This window comes from Chlorocebus sabaeus, chromosome 13 (genome assembly GCF_047675955.1).
Source record: "Chlorocebus sabaeus isolate Y175 chromosome 13, mChlSab1.0.hap1, whole genome shotgun sequence".
Taxonomy (NCBI): Eukaryota; Metazoa; Chordata; class Mammalia; order Primates; family Cercopithecidae; genus Chlorocebus; species Chlorocebus sabaeus.
The window spans coordinates 55,289,191-55,311,369 of NC_132916.1; the positions used below are offsets into that span (position 1 = coordinate 55,289,191).

The 22,179-nt window shown below is 36.8% G+C and overlaps 1 protein-coding gene across 23 annotated transcripts in view; it reads right to left on the minus strand.

The window, feature by feature from the left end:
- EPB41L2 (erythrocyte membrane protein band 4.1 like 2) overlaps positions 1-22,179 on the minus strand; it is a 225,918-nt gene that overhangs the window by 49,140 nt on the left and 154,599 nt on the right. For all 23 annotated transcript variants that reach the window (XM_038000914.2, XM_038000908.2, XM_038000903.2 and 20 more), the window contains 7 exons: positions 20,511-20,553; positions 16,016-16,091; positions 12,359-12,577; positions 10,877-10,964; positions 6,396-6,548; positions 5,781-5,878; positions 1,688-1,860 (listed from right to left, as the gene is read on the minus strand). In XM_038000914.2, the coding sequence (XP_037856842.2) occupies positions 1,688-1,860; positions 5,781-5,878; positions 6,396-6,548; positions 10,877-10,964; positions 12,359-12,577; positions 16,016-16,091; positions 20,511-20,553 (850 nt within the window). The remainder of the gene's footprint in view (positions 1-1,687; positions 1,861-5,780; positions 5,879-6,395; positions 6,549-10,876; positions 10,965-12,358; positions 12,578-16,015; positions 16,092-20,510; positions 20,554-22,179) is intronic.

Below are 22,179 nucleotides of genomic sequence, written 5' to 3' on the forward strand. Positions count from 1 at the left end.
GTGACTGCATTTATTCAGTACTTGTATAAATTCTCTGTGGCAAGAGGCAAGACTTGTGAAATATTTACATGGGTTGGCACATTTTTCAGATTTAGCTGGAAAAGTGCTCAGTTGTTGAAGAGCTAAAAGATACTTTAGCAGCTATAGTACATTAATAATTAACTGAATTTAAATCATTTCTAAAATTTTGGAAATTTGTTTAAAGCACAGTTCACCATCCCCTTGTACATTTCAGGATTTAATAACTATATACCAAAATCCCAACCAACAAATCCTGGCAAATATCTCTATGTGTCCACCTGCATTTGTTTTCCAAGATTTTTTTCTAGGAAAAGCAGGTGAAGGCAATACATATGAATCCTTTACTATTAAGAAAGTTTTTTTTTTTATCTGTTAGCATTATCTTGCCTGTTTTACTCCAATTATTTAAAATATAAGTTGTTTGAGTTTATATTTCAGAAAAATATAAACAAGAAAAAGGTTTCTGCTAGTAAGTAGTAAAATATAATTTTCATATTTAGTATTATTATAAATCTATATATATACACATATATATATTTTAGTTCAATCAACCAAAACTGTTGGAAAACTGTTTCTTTGGGTAGAAAATTATCCATACTAATCATTTTCTATTACAAAGAAAGAATATTCCTTCATAAGGCATTCTAATATAAATTTAACCTTAGCTCTTTTATAGAAAACCTATTTTTAACCCATTTTGGACATATAATTTTTATATATATATATATTTTTCCATGCGTAATTTATATAAAACTTATTTCATGTGTAGTTTACAAAAAAACTTCAATTTGTATCTAATTAGAATTCTAACAGAAAAAAAAATTCACATTTATACGTATTTTCCCTTGGGTTAAAGAACAAACACATTATATTTACTTTTTGTCAAAAAGCTGTATTTAAAATGAAGCCTTTGAAGCTACTAAAGCTTTCTCATATGATGCAAAGTTTGGTAAGCTTCAGTAAGTTGCTTCACTCATGAACATTGGCTGATGAAGGGAATGTTTTATGTTCATCTGAATTAAGGTTCATATGCTACCATACCAAAAAACCCTTGGAATTACATTTTCCCATTAATTAACAGGTTCAGGAAATTGAACATAAAACACATCACGATCAAGAGAAATCAGTAAAACAAACATGTCCAGCATCTCATAAATGAGAACTCTTAACGAATATTTGTGTGCACTGACAATACAGGTTGAGTATCCCTTATCTGAAATGTTTGGGACCAGAAGTGTTGTGGATATCTAGTATTTTTTGTATTTTGAAATATGCCTTATATATACTTAGCAGCTGAACACCCCAAATCTGAACATATGAAATCTGAAATGCTCCAATAAGCATTTCCTTGGAGCATATGTCAGTGCTCAAAGACTTTCTGATTTTGGAGCATTTCAGATTTTCAGATATGGAATGTTCAACCTGTTTTAAAAAAAAAAAGGAAAAAAAGAAAAAAGTATGACAACTTCAAAAAACAGTAAAAACTCCAAAACACAACAAAATTATTTTCTTGTAGGTGTAAGTAATAGCATTTTATTTACTTGGGGAAAAAATGGCTATCCCTGTAGGGTGTTTCTGGTGGCTTTATTAACTGGATTAACATTTTCTGACCTCACTGGATTAGAGAAAGATGAATGAAAATCAAAATTATCATAAATGTGTTTACCTCCATCTAGACTCCTGGAGACCCGTTTACTAGAAGTGCGCTCAAAGTGTGGTGCTGGCCTATCTATGAGGGTGCTGGCCTGGCGGGTCTGTGCTTGGGTGCGGCCACTATAGCGGAATTTGGACCCCAAGGTCAGGAACTTGGCTTTTGGTGGCTGCTCCGGAGAAACAAGTCTATAGGAGAAAAAAAAGAGACAGAGAAAGGGGAAGGGAAATTAGATTTTATGAATTTTTTTAAAAAAACTTTAAAGCTATGTACTTTCGTATCTCATTTTAAGTATGATTACTCAAAAACTAAACTTTCTGAAGAACATTATTTATAAACCCTCCTACACACACAGCTTTATGATGATGATGATTAAATCCACATTCATGTATTCATGAATGATGTTCTTCTCAACCTTAGCAAAGAAACAGCTGTTCTCAGTATATCAAAGGTTATTTATTTGTGTTAGCTTAAATCATTTATATAAACACATGTCTGAATTTTTGCTTCTAGCTATAAGCGCCAAGTAACAATCCATTATCATTAGTAATTCTTAATATTTATGCCTATTTCTCCCGGGGAGAAAACATCTAACTCAGGAATCTGTTCCATTAAGTGATTCTTTCCCATGAAGAACACGCCACACAGTGGATCTGTAGAGATGGCTAACATCCCTTCTTGCCAGCATAATTCTACTGCTTAATCCCTGGGTTCATAATGAATGAACTCAAACTTTCTTGATGTCAAATATTCCCAGGCTTATACAAAAGCATGTTTTTAGTAAATGGGCCAATCTTTTTGGGAGTTCAACTGAAATTATTTTGCGCTCTTTGATCAAAAGTTGACAAATATCTTAACAGAAACATAATCTCAGAGCTCTTAACTTATTAAATAGGAAGACTTTCATTGACAATTCAAAAATATGAAGAATTCCACCAAAACTTTTCCTATCATTTACTATGGAAGAGTGATTTCTTAAAGAACTCTATCATTTTAAGTATTTCTAGACCTTCTGTACAATTTTTTTAGAAATCGACTTCTGCAATAAAGCAAAAAAAAAAAAAAAGAATCCCTACACAACACTCAGAATGGCAACAGGCTCTATTATATACAACACTTAGAATGGCAACAGGCTCTATTAAATGCTCCAAGCAAGGGTGTCAGCTCTATTCATTTCATTTCATTTCATTATTTCTTTCATTTCATTTTTTGAGGAGTCTCGCTCTATCACCCAGGCTGGAGTGCAGTGTTGCAATCTCGGCTCACTGCAACCTCCACCTCCTGGGTTCAAGTGATTCTCCTGGTTCAGCCCCTCGAATAGCTGGGATTACAGAGGCACACGCCACCACGCCCAGCTAATTTTTGTACTTTTTAAAAGTAGAGACACAGTTTCACCATGTTGGTCAGGCTGGTCTCAAACTCCTGACCTTGTGATCCACCCACCTTAGCCTCCCAACATGGTAGGACTACAGGCATGAGCCACTGTGCCGGGTCGTATCAGTTTTATTATTACATTCTTGTTCCACTAATATCAATCTAGCTGATTGGCTATCAATTAATAGATCTGTTTATAAATTAATGGCTTCAATCTGCAAGCCACTGTAATTTTCTAAAGAAATCATTTGTACCTTTCATGATAAACTGAAACAATAAATTCCACTGATCTGATTCAAAGCAACCTACAAAGTAGGGCTGGCCCTTTGTGTTAGACATATTCTTTTTACAGTGTTGTAAGCAACGTTATGCAAGGTTTAAAAATTTAAAACTGCTCTTGTTAACCATTATATCAAAAGTTTGCAGGAGCAAATTGGTCTACTTTTAAATTGGATTCCATGGTACATTAGCAAAAATGAGGAGGCTTGAGGCTTTGCACAACTAATGCATCTCAGAAACTCCTGCTAGAAGAATACAAGAAGAGGACAGCACAGAGGTGAGGAATACAGGTCTCAGAATCAGGCAGCCCAGTCCCCATCTCTGCTCAGATGCCTGGCTGCTGTGTTCCTCCATAGGCACCAATCTCTAAGAATCAGTTGTCTTGCCTAGGGCGAGAAATAGACTACCACGATATAAAGCAATCAATTCTGTGTCTGACTCTAATAAATGTTTGAATGCCAGCACTTGTCATTTCTAAACAGATTATTGCTTTTTTTTTTTAAATCATTATGTGACAGGGAGAGCTGCTGTCTGCCCAGTTCGGACCTGTGTCATAAATGTCATCTACTAGCTTTACATGAGCTGGCTCATGTTGTCTGTCTGGAGGAGAAATGTGTTATGGCTATCAAGAAAAATTATAAAGTTTTCAAAGATTTATATGATCAGTGTAACTGAGTTGGAGGGATTCAAGTATATTTTATGAGCTATATTTCTTCTCGAAAATTAACATATTAGTCTTGAAAAATAGACACTAGTCAATTTAACTTCAAGAAATAATCATTTGTGCCAGCTGATAATTCACATTAAAAATAGCAAACTGTGGTACCACACTAAGAATAATAATAATGGTGAAGATAAATCTTATGATATGCCAGAAATGGTTCTAAGTTGTTTCATGTGTTTTCTTATTTAATTTTCAAAACAATCCTATGAGGTAGATACTAGTATTACTATCACATATGGCTGATGGAAGTGAAGCAGAGAGGTTGGTAACGTACCACGGTCACACAGCTCGTATTTGGTAGAACAGTGTTAGACGTAAGTCCAGAGCAAAAACCTTAAAGATGAAGGATCTAGATACACAGCTAGCTAAACTGCAGTGATAGAAAACTGAGGAAATGGAGAAAACAAAGATAAGCAAACTCATGTAAAAAATATGTCCTTGAAGAAAAGCATAAAAAGAGAAAAGATATAAGCTAAAGATGGCTAGATGATCGAAGATTTTATATAATATATATATATATTTGTTGTTGTTTTTTAAAGAGCAAGATGTGGACATATTTTTTAAAGAGTAAGATGTGGACATATTTATTGGCCAAAGAAGCTAAAGGTACCCACTAGAGAATAAATAATTTACAAATTATTTTGTGAATTTTGCCTCATTTGTGAGGCATGAAATGAGGGATCAAAGCAGAGGAATGATTATCTCCTCCTTGAGACAGGAGAAGAGTGAAAGAATGAATGAGAGGAGAGACAGGCGATGCTTCATTAAAGACAAAAGGGAAGAAGGGAAGGTGCATGAAACTAACAACACTCATGACACACAGCTTCTCCTTTCAGTGACCGGCACAGTGGAGGGCATCAGAAGAGGAGGCAGGGGTGCCTAGGGCCTCACGAGGACAATAAGCATTTGGAGTGGCAAAGGAAGTCAAAGGACAAATTGCTTGCCTAGCAGCACTGAGGATCCAGCTCATGCTGGAAATTATTTATCTGTAAGAGCACTGATCCATAGAGTTGTGCTATTTTTTGTTATATGGAGTAACTGTATGTGTCACAACAATTGTACTATTTAAGGTAGCACTTGACAGCACAGGTCCAAAAGTAGTGAGGTCAGGACACAGGACTAATCCAGGACTAGCCGACAGAGAAGGTAAATGTGCAAAGAGGAGAGTAGTTTGAGGGGGTCATAACACTCCTGACAAAGCAGGCAGACCACAGGGTTCAAGTTGGTTTGGGAAAGAAGTCAGGAGGCAGTTGATGAGAATATCAAAGTGAAGCCTAAGAGGAGGGATAGTGGAAAGTCAAGAATGGTAGCAGGCATGAGGCAGTGTGGCTGTGGTGGAAGGAAAGGTGGTTAGAGTCAGAAAGTACAGTTAGACAGCTGCAGGGGCAGCTCAGTTCTGAATGATGACAATGCATGGACAGAAATGGACCTGGGAGGGACTGCAGACAAAGGAGAAGGGGCGAGGGGAGAAAAGAGTCCAAAGGCAGGGGGTTAATGCATCTGCCACATTTCCCACCACTACCACCTCCTAATTCACAGAGGTTACTAAAAGCAATACCAAGCTGTTTTCTTTCTTTCTTAGAAAAAAAGAGAGATGGAGTCTCACTATGTTCCCCAGGCTGGCCTCAAACTCCTGGGGTCAAGCCATCCTCCCACCTCAGCCTCCTGAATCAGTGGAATTACAGGCGTGTGCCATTATGCCCAGCTTCTGAGCTGTTTTCCTAAAATTACCTGTAGAAAGTATGATGCTCCACGCACACTTTCCATAGTCTTTTCGCTGCCCGGTGGTTTGGCAGTTTGAATCCAATAGTACTCTCAAACTGTTCCAGCTGGAATACATTCATAAAACAAATCAGCATATTTCCTTAAGAACTGACTAGAAGTTACTGAAAAGCATGGATTCAGATGTTCCTGTTAGAAGCAATTATTCTTCTCAAAAAAGGTAAATATTGCATGTCTAATATAATCATATAAAGACGAATTTCATAGACTGCAATACTATTTTCTACAAAAAGCAAGTAACAACTACTCACATAAACCAACTATCCTCCAATGTTCACTGAAACTCATTTTATTGCTTTCCTAATGATTACAACTTAATTGATTCAACAAGAAAAAAACAAGCCCACACCTTATCACGTTTTCTTTTCTGTAAAAAGCATGACGGTTGCTTTTTTAAAAAACAGACCAGACATATATATACTGCAATTTTACCATTAAGAACCCTGACCTTTTACAATGAAAGAATAAATAGTTTATTTTCTTAAAATTTGAGGAAAGAATTTTTAAATTCATGGTCGTAAAGAGGCTGACTAAGAAAAACTGATCAGAAATGTCTTTGCTTACCTCTGCTGGTCTGACTTTAATGTAGAAGTTACTGCGTTTATAGGAAATTTTTAAGATTTTCGGCCAAGCAAAACGATTGATTCTCAGTCTGTCTTTGTAAATGAGAAGTCCATTAGCACACACGCCCAGCTTGATGTCCACACCTTCTGAGTCCTGCCAAGCATAACCCAATTAACCATGGTTAGAGCTGTGAAAGTTACACAAATCAAGAAGCTAGTTAGCTCCCTCAAATCATGATCAGGAATGCCAGTTTACCAGGTTTGTATTTAAATTTTAGTGACAGTATGCACGTTAAAGAAAATTACGGCACACACACATACATGTTAAATTTATACATCTTCAGTGATCAGGTGTGATTTGCCAGAGTTATGACAATGTGACTATAGGACACAGTGTCCTTCAAAAGGCATCATGCATGTGTTCTCAAGCTCCACTGTAGGAGCTAACAGAGAAGAAAGGAAGCAGAACTAGAGATCCTGAAGATATGGGAAACAAAATGAGCTTTCCCTGTAGGCTAGTCCAGCCTCAAGGACAGTCTGTTGGCCTACCCTAAGATGTGTTCAACCATTTTTCTTTAGGTGCATTTACCTCAGATGGATTATCCTAGCTAATAGCTCTTAAAATTATGCCAATATTTTGCAAAACACCAATCCCTCACAGATAATTTCTCTTCCAGGCTGACAGTGCTGAAATCTCTGAATTAATTCAAGCAGTTTTTCATTAACTTAGAATGCTGACATCCAGTTCTCATTAGGCATTCCTTTGGCTGGCATGTTTCAAAGGACTGCAGACTATTCTTGAAGTTATTAATAGTTTTCCTTCCCTAGAGCTTTAATTTGGAATCAGTGACAATCTAGAATAATCACAGGCCTAAAGGAGATGTTTTAAAAGCCAAACAAATTTACAGACAAAAGTGAAAATCTGTCTCCTCACATTTCAAGTAGTGAAGATCTAAGATGCATGTATTCAAAATATACAAATTATTGTTTATCTCTAAGAGGAGAACTGGCTCTCATTCAACATATGTAAAATTGAAGACTACCGCTCAAAGATATTCACATTTTCAGAAATCACAAACAATACGAAACAAATTCTCACAAAAAATGCTGTAACAAACCCCATATTTAGTCTAACTCCCAATTTAATAAAAGGACAACATTTTGTCTGTCTTATTACTAAGAACATTTTGATACCATTTAAATCAGTTTTTAATAAATAAAAGTATAGTATTAGCTAACTGATGCCAGTTGCTTTCTCTGCTGTGACACTGGAATAATTCATATACACAAATAAAATTACATTAGACCAACTTGAGCCATTTAAAAAAATCCAATTGATTGCTTTACTCACCCTTATCTTGGCAGCCACAACTCTCTCTAGGAATAGACTAAAAAGCTGGGGTGAATCAGGCACAGGTGCCCAAGCAACTTGGCACCAGACCCCATGGTGTGTTTGCCAAAACCATCGCTGCCCATGCCACGGGGAGCAAGGCAGAAGATTGCCTGAGACGGTATGTTCTCACCACAAGTGGGGAAGCAACCCGCATTTGAAACACTGAATGAGCCATCTCTAGTCTGAAGCAACCTTGGGACAGGACAAGGAAACTATTTTATCTGACTTAAAAATAGACACAACTCAGATTCAAGTAAATCAGTTGATTTTCATTGTTCTATGTAATTATTTTAGAATTACCAGTATTTGTGTGAATAGAAACGACAGATGAAGGGTAGGAAATGAAAGTGGAAAAGGCGGGCCTCGATCCTTCATATGTAAGTTATGCCACATGGTAGCAAAATCAGAAAAATAAACGAATGAAAAGAAGCACCCCCTCTGCATTGCTCACTGCCGCATATGGAGTTGGCTGGCTTTCAAATGAGTTCAGTATAAAGAGAGTTCTCGCAAAGGATCAGGAGAGAAAGGAAAGGGAGGTCAGGGTGTTTAATACCCAGATTCCCTCCCTACGTGGTCACCTCAGGCTGACCGTGTCCCTCTGACAATGGCTCCCCGCAAAACAGTCTTCTCCACGCATCTCTCCTTGGGAGTTTTGGAAACCACTCTGCCCTCCCTCCTTCAGACAGACCTAGAGTGATTAGGATAGCTGCAGATATTAGCCCGGGGCCACCACCAGTGTCCTGCTTCTCTTATGGTTTCTCTGCACCTTTGTTGAGATTCCTTTTATTTAACACTCTTCAACTCATCCTAACATGAATATGACATTACAAACTCTTCTAATTTAAAAAAAAAATCTGATTTTAAGTCAATGAAAAATTGTAAAAGACACAAAACTTTAAACAACATGAAATATGAAAAGTTCTTTTAAACTGCCACATATATTCTTTTCAATAAGCCACAAATATCTTGCTTATCAAATATTATCTAAGGAGTCTATCAGATGATAAACAGAATGAAGGTTACCTTGAATTTTTTTAGTGTTCTACTCCTAACTACACAGCAAGAAAGAATATTATACTTAGAACAGAGTCCACAATTTCTTACTTTTCTAAGATACAACATTAAAAACAAGAATCCTGAAACCTTAATTGGTTTCTAACTAATGATCAACAAAGTAGAGCTGCAAGATTTACATGTGGCAAGAATGGCAGGGTCTGCAGGAGGAGAGGTTTGGTAGGTCATTTTGGTCCCAAACTTATTTTTTCCCTCCTCCCTATTTCTGTCTCTTGACTAACCTAGCCTGTCCCCATTATATAGAAAATGATCTGAAAAACACTGGAATGTTAAGACAATCTGTTTCACCTCCTACTAGGATTTATCAGAAGGTATCAGGCAGATAGACCGTTTAACAATACACAGCCTTAAACAAGTCATTCTCTGAACTGTTTTATGTAGCTGTAAACTAAAAAACATTCAAACTTTAAATGAGATGGTATACTTCTAAGAAATGAGATGGTATGAAAGTACTTTTTAAAATAAAGGGCATACAGCATCTAGTAGTTAAAAATGCTGCTGCCAGAGACTACTTACTGACAGAAAAATCTTATAATAGCAAGTTAAAAAAAAACTAACAAAAATGATGCTCATAGTATGACCCCATATTTAGAAGGCATGTGAATTCAAGTGACCAGGGATCTAAAAAAGAAGAAAAAATGTATTAAGAGTGCTTATTTCTGCATAAAAAGATTTACGTGATCTTTAATTTCTTCTGTTTGTCTCTATTTTCTATGATGAACATGTATTAGTTTTATAATAAAGAAAAATATTTAAATAAAGGAAGCCACTGAGGAGAAAAAGAGTGCTTTGTAAATATGAAGTATGATTAATAACACAAATGCAAGAATTATTAATCAGAGGCCTAGGGAGGAAAGACATCTTTGTGTGGGGAGCTTTCCGAGATTTCTCAAATCATATAATCTGGGCTTCTAAACAACACCTACAGATTGGCAGGGTCTTTTAAAACCAGGCAACCATAAGAACACGTTAACACTGGACATATTTTTTTAAAACCAAATCCATAGTTCACCTTGTCTGTCATTCTCCTCCTTGACTCTCCCCACTACATAATCATCTAAACTAGAATCATGAAGTGATATTGTTACTGGCAAGCAACTATAGTAATGTGCACTTACACATTTCACCTTTTGACTTATTTCTCTATGAACAGGATTCGTCTATTCATAACTCATACCCTGTGACTGTCGTTAGTATACCGGAATGTTTATGCTTGCAAAAATATGTATGTTACTACTGCCTAATTTATCGTGTAAAGTAGTCTATGAAGGTCTGTTGTATGTTTCTCAAATCCCCCCTTAAAAACGTAAATAAATGTCTTTTAAATAACTTTTAAAATTATTTTTTCAAGCATTATATTTTTGAGATTTTGATCTTTTGGGATTATGGTGTTCGTTCGGGATTATGATTGGCTTCCCATGTCCCCATTGTCCCACTCTTTTACCACCTTTCAAATTAGACTGAAGGTGCTTTATTACCCAGAGCCTGGGCCCGCCTGCATTATCTTTCACAAAGTACAAAACATACCTATAGGGAAAAGACCAACTCTAGGGCTCCTTCATCACACAGAAGCGTTTTAGAAAGTGGTCCTATCCATGCTGCTTTTGCTCTTTCATGGTTGCTAAGGTCTCCTCTCCTCTCCCAAGACAGAGGTGGGAGAGGGAACTGGGACAGACACAGCACTTGGCCTAGCAGAAACTGAGATGCAGAATAAACCAGGAAAAGAGGTAATTAAAAAAAAAAAAAAAAAAGACTGACAAGGTGTGTCACAGTAAGTACCTATGAAAGGGCATTAATTAAAAAGACTGAGAAAAGAAGTGGTAGAGGGAGAATACATGGTCCCTCCCACAACCATACACCCTGTAATTAGTCACCAAGGAAATATTCCAGAGACCTTCAACTGAAGGCAGATTCCTTTCCACCAAAAATAAGCTGTGCTATCCTGAAATTGGAGCCCTCTGAACACTTCAGTCAACAGACTGCTATGATGCTACTTCCCGTTACATTTACAGTACCTTGGCATGATGTAGGTCAACACCGTACATGGAAAGCCTCTTTGCATTTTCTAAGAACTGGGAATCAGCTTGTGCTGGAGATAAGCCCCTGAGAATCAAAAGAAACAGTATTATCTTATTAATGGATGCAGAGCAAACGTAGTCAGAATGGGAGGAGTGTCTGCACTCAGAGGGTTTGGAGGAGAGGAAGTAACCCAGCCAAGTCTGCAGAAAAGTAGGAAATAGTAAGAAAACAACTCTCAACCTCTAACATTTTTCTCTTAAGATCCTATAATCTAAACCTGCTAAACTGCCTGGAGGTATACCTCCACTCTTACCCCTTTTATCTTAAAAAGTTGCTTTTGATCATTTCCACTGAGGAAAAAAGCCCCAGCAATAGGGTACATCATAAGTAATGGAGAATAAAAAACAGTGATCTCATCTTTCTGTGATAAACATATTCTTACTCCTTCACTTTATTTCACTAAAGTTGATTATAATAAAGATTGAAATTACTTGTATTTGATTTTCTACCTACGATAGGTAACACAAATTACATTCTGTCCATACTAAAATTATTTCCATTCCTATCTATATGCCCAACTAAATAAACTTTAAGCTCCTAAAGAGCAAGACCATATCCCATTAATTTTCATATTCCCCATGGCATGTCAGTATCTGATATTTCATATTAGAATTATATAACAAATGTCTACTGAGTAGAATTTAAGTAAATTAACAAGAAAATATTTAGAGTCAAATACCATATCTATTGTTTTTTAAAGAAAAAAAATCAATGAATGTGGCCTGTTTAAAAACCTAATTTTTGAAAGTTCCTTTCAGATCACTTTAGTAAATATTTAATAAAACTATAACTTTGCAATATACAACAAATTATCATTTTGTAGTTAGCGTTATAAAAATTTGTGTAAAAAGTCCATTTTCTTTTCACACACATATAAATGTTCTCGAAGCGTAATATGGTATTAATGTAATGTAAGTAATTTTAGCTAAACCAATGGGTCATCTTCCAGTGGAACTACCTGTACATTTCAGTTACTATTCGTATGTCCATCACCACCTGCACTGGTAATTCAAATCCCAATGCCTCCTTATCTCCCTAGCTTTCTTACCACATATAGTAATAAGGACAATTATAAGGCAGAAGAAATATAATGTAAATGTCAAATAAGTATGTGGGCATGTTTGTCTCCAGTGTGTATATGTTAAGGGGACAGGGAGAAAAAGGTGTCATGGGGAAAAGTACATTTTTCCAATACATGAAAACACAGTCTCACGAGCATAGTTTCTCATATGATAGTCATAAAAATAATGAAAGGATACCTCAAGGGCTCCACGTTGCCTTGATTAGTGCTAGGTGAAGATCCAAACGGAAAAACTGGATAATTCTGTAAATCGTGCTCAAAAGTCTAGTAAGTGCTACAAAAGAAGCTATTTAAATCTACCATGGCCATTCTCTCGCCAGTAAGCAAGGCAACAGACCTGTGGGTTTTGTGTAGCTCTGCCACCTTCTCTTCCAGCTCCTTAGTCTGAGTAGGGGCAAACTGGAATTCACTGAGGTCGATGCTGCCATGTTCTTCTGGGTCATAGTCACCAAGTTCAGCCTGCAAGGTGTAGGATCCCAGGAGAGCATGAGTCACAAAAGAGCAGGGCAGGCGGCCAGAGGCAATGTCCTGCCGGAGCTGAAGGCACAGGAAGTATCTGTGTGGAGCAGAGGGAGAAAGGGGTCAGAGGAGAACCATTAGGTGAGACTGGAGCACTCACAGTCCTTAAAACCTAATACCCCTTTGAAAACAAATATACAATATAGGCACTCTTCATATCCACAGCAAAAATCATCTTCTCTAATAAAAAACCTCAACTTGTTCCTTGGGCTTCTAAATTTGTGGCTTATTTATAGAAAGTGAGTCCGAAGGCTAATTTATATGTATATATATAAAATGGAATGAAAATTCTAAACTGCTGTTCTGGTAATAGTCAGTCTATGATTACTATGAAGAGTTTTGTGACTGAAGTAAAAATTTCAATCACTTAAACTGTCCCTTGGATTTCAAATTGTAATAAAAATTACCCCTCAAAAGATAAAAAGATTAATGGATTAAAAAAAAAACTAGTCTTAATCATTTCTAAGAAAAGCTAAGGTCACTCACCCTTTATCATCTTGACCCTTTTTATACTAATTTCTTCTTTTCCAGAAACACCTTTTACAACAACTATTGGTGAATCTACTTTGAAGTCCTTACTTGTCCACTTACCCCATCTAAAGCAGTAGCTAGCTCAGTCTAGTAGAAAAGGCGTGGGCTTTGAAGCCAGGAAGACCTGACTCTATATGACCTTGAGCAAGTTAATTTACTTTAAGCCTAAGGGTAATTTCCCACCTGTAAGATGCTAAGAACTCTACCTCCCTTTGAAGATGGGCATGAACATTAGATAATATAAACAAAATATCTGGCAGAGGCCTAAGAATCAGTAACTAGTAGCTATAATAATTAGTGGCTATAATAATGTTTCTCATTCAATGTTCCATGTGGCTCACTACAGTTATAAAAGAATTTCCATTTTCCATGAAATAAAATGCAGAAACACATGATATATAATCTGTGGTTCCCCACCCACCCCCCCGCCCCGCCGTTTTTAGCCCCACTACCAATTCCTCTCAGTAACATTTTAAAATGTGATTTCTACTCTCCAATTTCACCACTTGCTATGGTCACCACGGATCCTCCCAAATCAACAGCAGAGTCCTTATTCCTTAAGACCCTTTAGGGACTGGCATTCATACTGGCAGCTGTCCATCTTAGTCCTGTGGACACATGCCTGGCCTGGGTTTTAGGGCACAATCCTCTTCCTGCTCTCTACTCTACACAGTCAAATGGGGAGTGCTGGCCTCTGGTCCAGGCCTTGTTACTGGGTCAGAGAGCACAACCCAGCACATGGGGCCAGTTCAGTTTAGAACCTGGATTACCACTCAAATACATTATCAGGCAGGGCAGGGACTCTGTTTATCATCACCACAGTCCCAAGTTACTAAAGGGCTTGCCGCATGACAAGTGCTCAGTAACTGAGAGACTGAAAGTCTTCTCGCTATCACTACAGTACTTTGAGTATTTTATGCCTTGCAGAAGTTCACGTTTTAAGGAGGATCATTTGTTTCCTTGGCCCATAGAAAAACGTAAGCATAACTGTACATACTTCAGAAAACTGAATTTTCAACCATGGGTCCAGGTTATCCTCAAATTCTCTAATCAACAACAGTGATAGTTCTCCACATTTTATGGCAGTTTTAGAACCTAAACACAAATATTTCATCTTGTTGCTTCCTATTATTGTCTCTGCTTTTCACATTAGTCCTTTCCTCTGTTTTCAGAACCTGTCTAAACCCTAAAAACTTCAAACAAAAAATGGCATGAGCTTCCTGAAATAGCCAACTGTACCTTCACACAGCACTATGAAGCACTCTTCAAACATTATTCGAGATAATGTTCTTGCCCTTCTCAGAAGCCTACCCCACCTTCTAAATGTTCACTCAAGTCATGGTGAAGATTTCAATCATCATGGTGAAGATTTCAATCATCATGGCGAAGATTTCAATTATGACATTTAAGCTGCCAGGCCACAAGTACAGGCAGGTGGCTGTTCTCAGGCTGCAGCACTGAGACCTTTAGTTAGCTGAGTAGACTATATTGTTCCTCCCACTAGACAGGGAGACTGTTCAAGCTCTGGAAAACCAAAGTACTTATTGATGCTACAAACTTGCAGTAACCAAAGGATTATCATTCCCCAAACAAATTACTGCAAGGAGGAGTGTATGCACAGACAGCGCTGGGTCACAAAGCCCCAGTCACATGCACTGTTCAGAGGCATCCTGCAGTGAAGCTCTGCATCCTACACACACGTTCGGTCAGGTTTTATGCTCTAAGTAGCTCACTGTGCAGTTACAAAGTTACTATTTATTATTTACTAGGTGAAGCTAATTCATTCAGAGCTTAATTAGCACATTCCTATTCAGCAACAAGTAGTTTAAAAAAAAAAAAAAAAAAAAAAAAAGGCCAGCCTGCTATGTATCCAGTAATGGAAAGAAATCTCCATCCTTTCTAATTCACATGGATATGATGCTCTCTTAAGCACCTCCACAACTTGATGTCTGACAACAAAACTGGCCTAGCAGAAAGCATCAAAGATACAGGAAGTAACGACAAGCAGACTCTTTTGCTAAGTCCCTCTAGTTTTCTAAAAGTCATGCACTGCACACAGTGTCCAATAAGTATGTGGGCATGTTTGTCTCCAATGTGTATATGTAAGTGGACATTTGGCCACGTAAATAACCTTTTTAAAATACGGTATATAAAAATTACCCTTAAAAAAAAAAAATCAATCCTTTACACTTCCTCTTACCAAAGCTAAGAAATGCAATCCCTGGTACCCAGTGTAATCGGGCTAAGATTAAGGTACTTGTTGATTGATTCACAATGTTTCTGGTACCCAGTCTAATCAGGCTAAGATTTCAAGGTACTTGTTAATTCACAATGTTTCTTGGTTGCCACGCAAGTACTCAGAATCAATAAATATTCTCTTGCTCCTAAACAGAATCCTGTCTTTGCAATTTTAATGTATGTTCTTATAGCTTATACAATCTCCAAGGAGATAGAAATGAACTAGTTATTGACTCTATGTAAGAAATCCTACCTTGTTTGGTTCTGGAGGGGGAAGACAGAAAGAAATTACCAGTTCAATTGGCCTTTTAAAATAATTTCATTTTTCTAACCTCGTATCATCTTTGTAATATGAGACTAGTATATAGGCACACATGAGTTATATACAATAAAAATGACCTTGGTATTAAAATCTCAAATATTAAATATTAGTGACTTTTAAAAGTATAGAAAACAAAGTTGTCAGCAGTATCATTTTAAAATTTTTCATTACTAGAATATAAATGAAGAAATTAAAGAAAGTGAATAAAATTTTTGAAACTCAACATTTCAAACTATTTGGATGTACCCAATTTCAAGGAAACTTCTAAAACTTAAGAAAAACTGTTTTGGTTTTCAATCCTGAAATTACCACTATGCTCCCAGGGCACAGAAATAAATGAGAGCTGTAAGGAAAGACTCATTTCAAAATGCAAATATAAAGTACCTGGTGATATCTTCAGTCAATTGAGAAGGATCAGGAGGATAAAACTTCACATTAAAAGTGAATAGCCAGGGAAGGTCTGTAATTATTAAATATCACAGTTATGCACCCAATTAACAGAAGAATGACTATTGTGATAAAATTTAAAGGTCAAGGATCAAACAGTACAGACTAATCCAACTATAAATCGGCATGCAGAATTTTATTTTTTATTTAAATTAAAATTGCTTATAAAATAAAAATGAAATAAAAATAAAATAGAAATCAATTACATGAATAAGCCACCATTAAAGTGTAATAGGCTGTCTTTCTTATAAACATTCACTGGTACCTCAACATGTGTTTTATATGGTGATCTATTACACAAAAATTTTAATATAACCTCCATGTAATAGTCATGAGGTAAGATTTTATTTAACCACAGGATCTTCTGTTGCCAAATATTCTTTACCCTTTAAAAAAAAAAATATTCAGGATTTCTACATTGTTGTGGGGAAGGAGAGTAATGATCAAGAGATAATAGCTATTCAAAAAATTATTAATGGGCTATTTGAAGAAGGTGTTAAAAGAGATCCCAAGAAAGGAAAGCATGGTACAATTTCATGACACTTTAGGACAATACAATTATTTCCCAGGTTTTATAGAGTAGGTGTAAGTATATTCATATATGACAAACACTTTGCTGCACTGTGCCATAAAGAATGAACAAATCAAGCAACCATAAGTGGCTTGTTAAAAGTTAAAACACTGCTATCTATACATTAAAATGTAACTGCTATATTGATAGATCACATGTAGGATAGCTTTAAAAAAGTAAAACTATGGGGGAAAGGGCAGGTATTATTTTCCTAAAGGGATCCAAGTAATTCCACTAGCCTGAATTTAGAGTTTGACTTCAAGTTCATAATATTTTTAAATTAAAAAAAATTGTGTGTATATGTATATATATAAGTTACTCCTTTTTTTTTTTTTTTTTAAGACGGGGTCTCACTCTGTTGCCCAGGTTGCAGTGCCATGGTATGATCACAGCTCACTGCAACCTCGACCTCCCAGGCCTAAGTGATCCTCCCATCTTAGCCTCCCAAGTAGCTGGGACCACAGGCATGCACTATGATGTCTGACTAACTTATATCTTACTTTTTCAGAGACAGGGTCTCCCTAAGTTGCCAGGCTTGTCTCGAATCCCTGGGCTTAAGCAATCTTCCCACCTCAGCCTCCCAAAGTGTTGGGATTACAGGCATGAACCACCACGCCCAGCCAAGTTATTCCATTCTATACATATTTAAAGACCTCATGAGATGTTTAATTTATGAACCTGAAGAAAAATTCCTTGAATCCCATTCTCTTGTTCAGTGTGGCATTTTGTCCTTTGCCTTACCATCAGCACACTACATTTTCACTCACTCAAATATTTATTAAATGGCTACTGTTAGATACACAGGCATTTTTGCTGGATTTTGGCTCAGTGCACTACTATTCAACCAATGAAGTCAGTCCTGCTGAACTTAAGAAGCAGATTTCAGTTCTGCTTTACACATTTAAAACATAATACTGGGATATAAGATTTTCCTGAATATCAAGATACATGAGGTTTCTTGGCCTATAGCGCCAAGCTGACTGTCAAATATCCACCCATCATGTTTGTGTAAGCATTACTTTAAGGTGACTGATAATTTCTAATTAAGTAAAGTTATCACAGGATTATCATTTCTTAATGGCTCCTTGTTTGTTTTCTAGGTAATAACACTAGCACATGCTTGCCTCGATAGGACTCGGAGACATTTCCACTAGACCACATATTTTCAAATATACTTCCAAATCTAAAAGCTATTGAAATGTACCAAGAATGCTAAGCTTTTTTTTAAGCTGACAAATAAAAATGGTATACATTTATGGTATACAATATGATGTTTGAAAATACGTATACATTGTGGAATGGCTAAATTAAGCTAATTAACATATGCATTACTCTTCACATACTATTTTTGTGGTGAGAGCACTTAAACTACTCCCTTAGCAGTTTTCAAGTTAAACTTTTAATTTAATTACATATTATTTTCATTATAATTTTTACCTAGGTGTTTATAAAGTCCTTCTAGCTACAGAAATGTTTACATACTAGTCATATGCAAGCCTTAGACATATAGTCTTATTTATGTTTGAGGAAATAAAGGTTTTAAAGCAAATTTTAAACGAGAATCATTAAGTTGTTGGTTGTCATAGGTAACTCAAAAAAGATTAATATTTATCTTCACTAACTGCCTATGAGCTGAAAAATCAAATTTAAAGAAGAGACCAACGATAGAATAGGCAGCTTTTTTGTCCATTTTAATATAGGAAGTAAGAGGTAGATACAACTACTAAAGCTTCATTTCCTCAGCCTCTTTCATGATGGGTACAGTTCAGGATGCCATTTAAAGAACTGGGTCCAATAGTTTTAATATGTTACTCATATTGCCAAACCACAAGGGTAAAAGTTCTGAAATAACTTTCTGAAACTTCACAGATAATCAAAACATAAGAACGTGATTCATAATCGGCAAGAAGTTTCGCTTCCAAAAGTTAGGAAATCTCCATGACTCTGAAGCGAGTGGCACACACACACAAAAATAATAATAATCAAACAAGAACCCAAACAAAACCATAGGAAACAACACAATGGAACATCAATCATGTTTCAGAGGTTGCCCTGTTCTCTCTCTGTTTGGGTCACTTGGCAGGTCTGGTTTCAGAGAAAGTATAAGAACTAAGCATCCGTAATCTTTTTGAATGCATGCACTTTGCAAAGTAACAACTGCAGAAGGGACAAAGGAAAAAGTCTCAAAACTCTGGTACTGTTTCTCCCATAAGGCAAGCATAATGTATCTGGTGTCTACTTATTCCTCTTCTTTTCCTCCATTTTCCATCATGAAGCAAGCATAAATGGATGAAACACCAAGAAAATAAATGCAAGAGAGAGAATGCAGGAAAGCCAGGAATAACAGTCAAAGGATAGAGTGACCAACCATGCCAGCTTGCCTGGGACTGATTCCAGCTTTAGCACTTAAAGTCTCATATCCTTAGAAGCCCCTCAGTCCCGGGCAAATCAGGAGGTTGGTCACTCTAATCAAACACACTTTAAAAAAGGAAAAGAAAGATGAGTCTATAGGAAGAGGAAATGGGGAAAATAAGGTATATGCTCAGAATAAAAAAGAGAGTAGGGAACCAAAGAAATGATAGGAAGACTACCAAAAAGATAAATCATTCAAGAGAGAAAGAAAGAAAGAAAGAAAGAAAACCAATGTGAAGAACCTAAAATGGGTGCTAGATGGTAGATGAAAAGGGCAAGAAGGGAAAGTACAGATTGGTTTCAGTATTTTGACCTTAGGAATTATAAATAAGTAGGGAAATGAAATCAACAGTACAAAGGGCATCTTACTGACTGGCACTTGGAGAAGAGGTTTCTCCTGTGACAACTCTGGGTCCCATAGTCGAGGAAGGCTGTTAGGAATTCACCAGCCTTCAGATTTTATTCTCCAGACCGAAAATTCCAACTGCCTGTAGCTGCCTCCCTTCTCTGCTTCAGTCATTCACAGACCCTGAAGTAAATTAAGTATCCAGAATCCCCCTAACAGAGATTTCTCTCTGTTGATCATGTTTCTTGGCACAGATACCAAAAAACCAGCCACAGGCAACACAACCTGCAAAGGCAGAACGTATAGAGAGAACTGAAGCTGGTTAGAGTGGGACCCTTGAAGTCATTTTGGGATTGTACAACAAGAACAAATGGGGAAAGGGGAAGAAAGGAACAGTGAGGCCTAACTACAACCCCAGGCTCAAAGAGCATGCAACGTGGCCTTGGATTATAGAACCAATGAGCAGAGATGGCAGTGACCTCAGAGAACTGAAAAGATTGTTCCCTGGCCGGGCGCGGTGGCTCAAGCCTGTAATCCCAGCACTTTGGGAGGCCGAGATGGGCGGATCATGAGATCAGGAGATCAAGACCAGCCTGGCTAAAACGGTGAAACCCCGTCTCTACTAAAAAAAATACAAAAAACTAGCCGGGCGTGGTGGTGGGCGCCTGTAGTCCAAGCTACTCAGGAATCCTCACTCCAGTACTAGGAACAGTGTCTCTATATGTCTCTGTGACCAAAGATGTGCATATTGAACCAATTATACACTTTCAAAATGAAGCAAAGCATAAGTATCAGGTCTCCTTGGAGTAAAATTTACAGAAAAGTAGCTTCTCTCTCTTTCCCAGAAAAAAAAAAGGTCAGATGTTACTTGGTAGGATATTCTGAGTGAATACTTAGGAATGTGAGTCTAGAACCTTCTCAAAATTTGGAGCCCCCGAGCCATGTACAAAACAGTCATAATTCCACAAAAACATTATTAGCATTATTAACTTCTAAGATGGCATAAACGCAAAATAGAACTGACCATTCTATTATTGATCATTTATATCACAAATAGATATCAAGATACCTTAACTTCAAAGAATGATTATTTAAATACTTACTTCTCAGTTGTCTCTTTATTTCTTTAGCAGGATCTAGCCAGTTCTGTGTGAGGGAAAAAAAATTAATTCATAAGAAATATTCTAGAGTCTAAAATAGAACAGTTTACAGTTCACGTAATTATTTACGTGTAAACACATTTTAATAAAGTCCTATTCAAAGCGACTGTCACCTATTAGCATTCCACTGGGCTAAGTATTGCTTTGTTCTTGGGTACATATGTGTGTAAATGTGTTAAGTGTGTATTATAAGTAAAATATTCAAATGCTTTTAAGGTGGGTCTCATGGGCCTCATTCTTTTGCATCTAAGATGGTCCAAATGATGAGACATATCTTCACACAGTATTCTGTAGAACTGCCAACAAATAGCCCCTGCAGACACTGAAATGAGAGCTTTTCAATGACAATAATGGGTTCTTAATCATGAATGATAAAGTGTGAAAATGGAAACTGATGGCTAAAAGTATATACATACCAATCAAACAATTATCTCAACTCCTAAAACCAACTCCTCCTCCTCTTTAATCCTCCTTTTCCCTCCAACTCTATAATTATAAAGAGAGGTAAGGTCAGACTGTAGATAATATTTCCCTTCCTGGTCTTAATATAACATACTTCTTAATCTGATTCTAAGTTGGAAGTAACAATCATGAGGAACTCCCTTTCACTTTCCCCTCATTCCTGCTCCTTAAGAAAACTTTACTCAGACTGCTCTGCTGGCAGCTCTGGCCAGGGCAATCAGGCAAGAGAAAGAAATAAGGAGTATTCAAATAGGTAGAAAGGAAGTCAAATTGTCTCTGTTTGCAGATGACATGACTGTATATTTAGAAAACCCCATTGTCTCAGCCCAATATCTCCTTAAGCTGATAGGCAACTTCAGCAAAGTCTCAGGATACAAAATCAATGTGCAAAAATCACAAGCATTCCTATACACCAATAATAGAGAGCCAATGATGACTGAACTCCCACTCACAATTGCTACTAAGAGAATAAAATACCTAGGAATCCAACTTACAAGGAATGTGAAGGACCTCTTCGAGGAGAACTACAAAGCACTGCACAAGGAAATAAGAGGACACAAACAAATGGAAAAACATGTGATGCTCATGGATAGGAAGAATCAATACCGTGAAAATGACCATACTGCCCAAAATAATTTATAGATTCAATGTTATCCCCATTAAGCTGCCACTGACTTTCTTCACAGAATTAGAAAAAAACTACTTTAAATTTCATATGGAAGCAAAAAAGAGCCTGTATAGCCAAGACAATCCTTAACAAAAATAACAAACAATGCTGTGATGCTGGAGGCATCACACTACCTGACTTCAAACTACACTACAAGGCTATAGTAACCAAAACAGCATGGTACTGGTACCAAAACCGATGTACAGACCAATGGAATAGAACAGATGCCTCAGAAATAACATCACACATCTACAACCATCTGATCTTTGATAAACCTGACAAAAACAAGCAATGAGGAAAGGATTCCCTATTTAATAAACGATGTTGGAAACACTGGCTAGCCATATGCAGAAAACTGAAACTGGACTCCTTCCTTACACCTTACACAAAATTAACTCAAGATGGATTAAAGACTTAAACGTAAGACTAAAACCATAAAAACCCTAGAAGAAAACCTAGGCAATACCATTCAGGACATAGGCA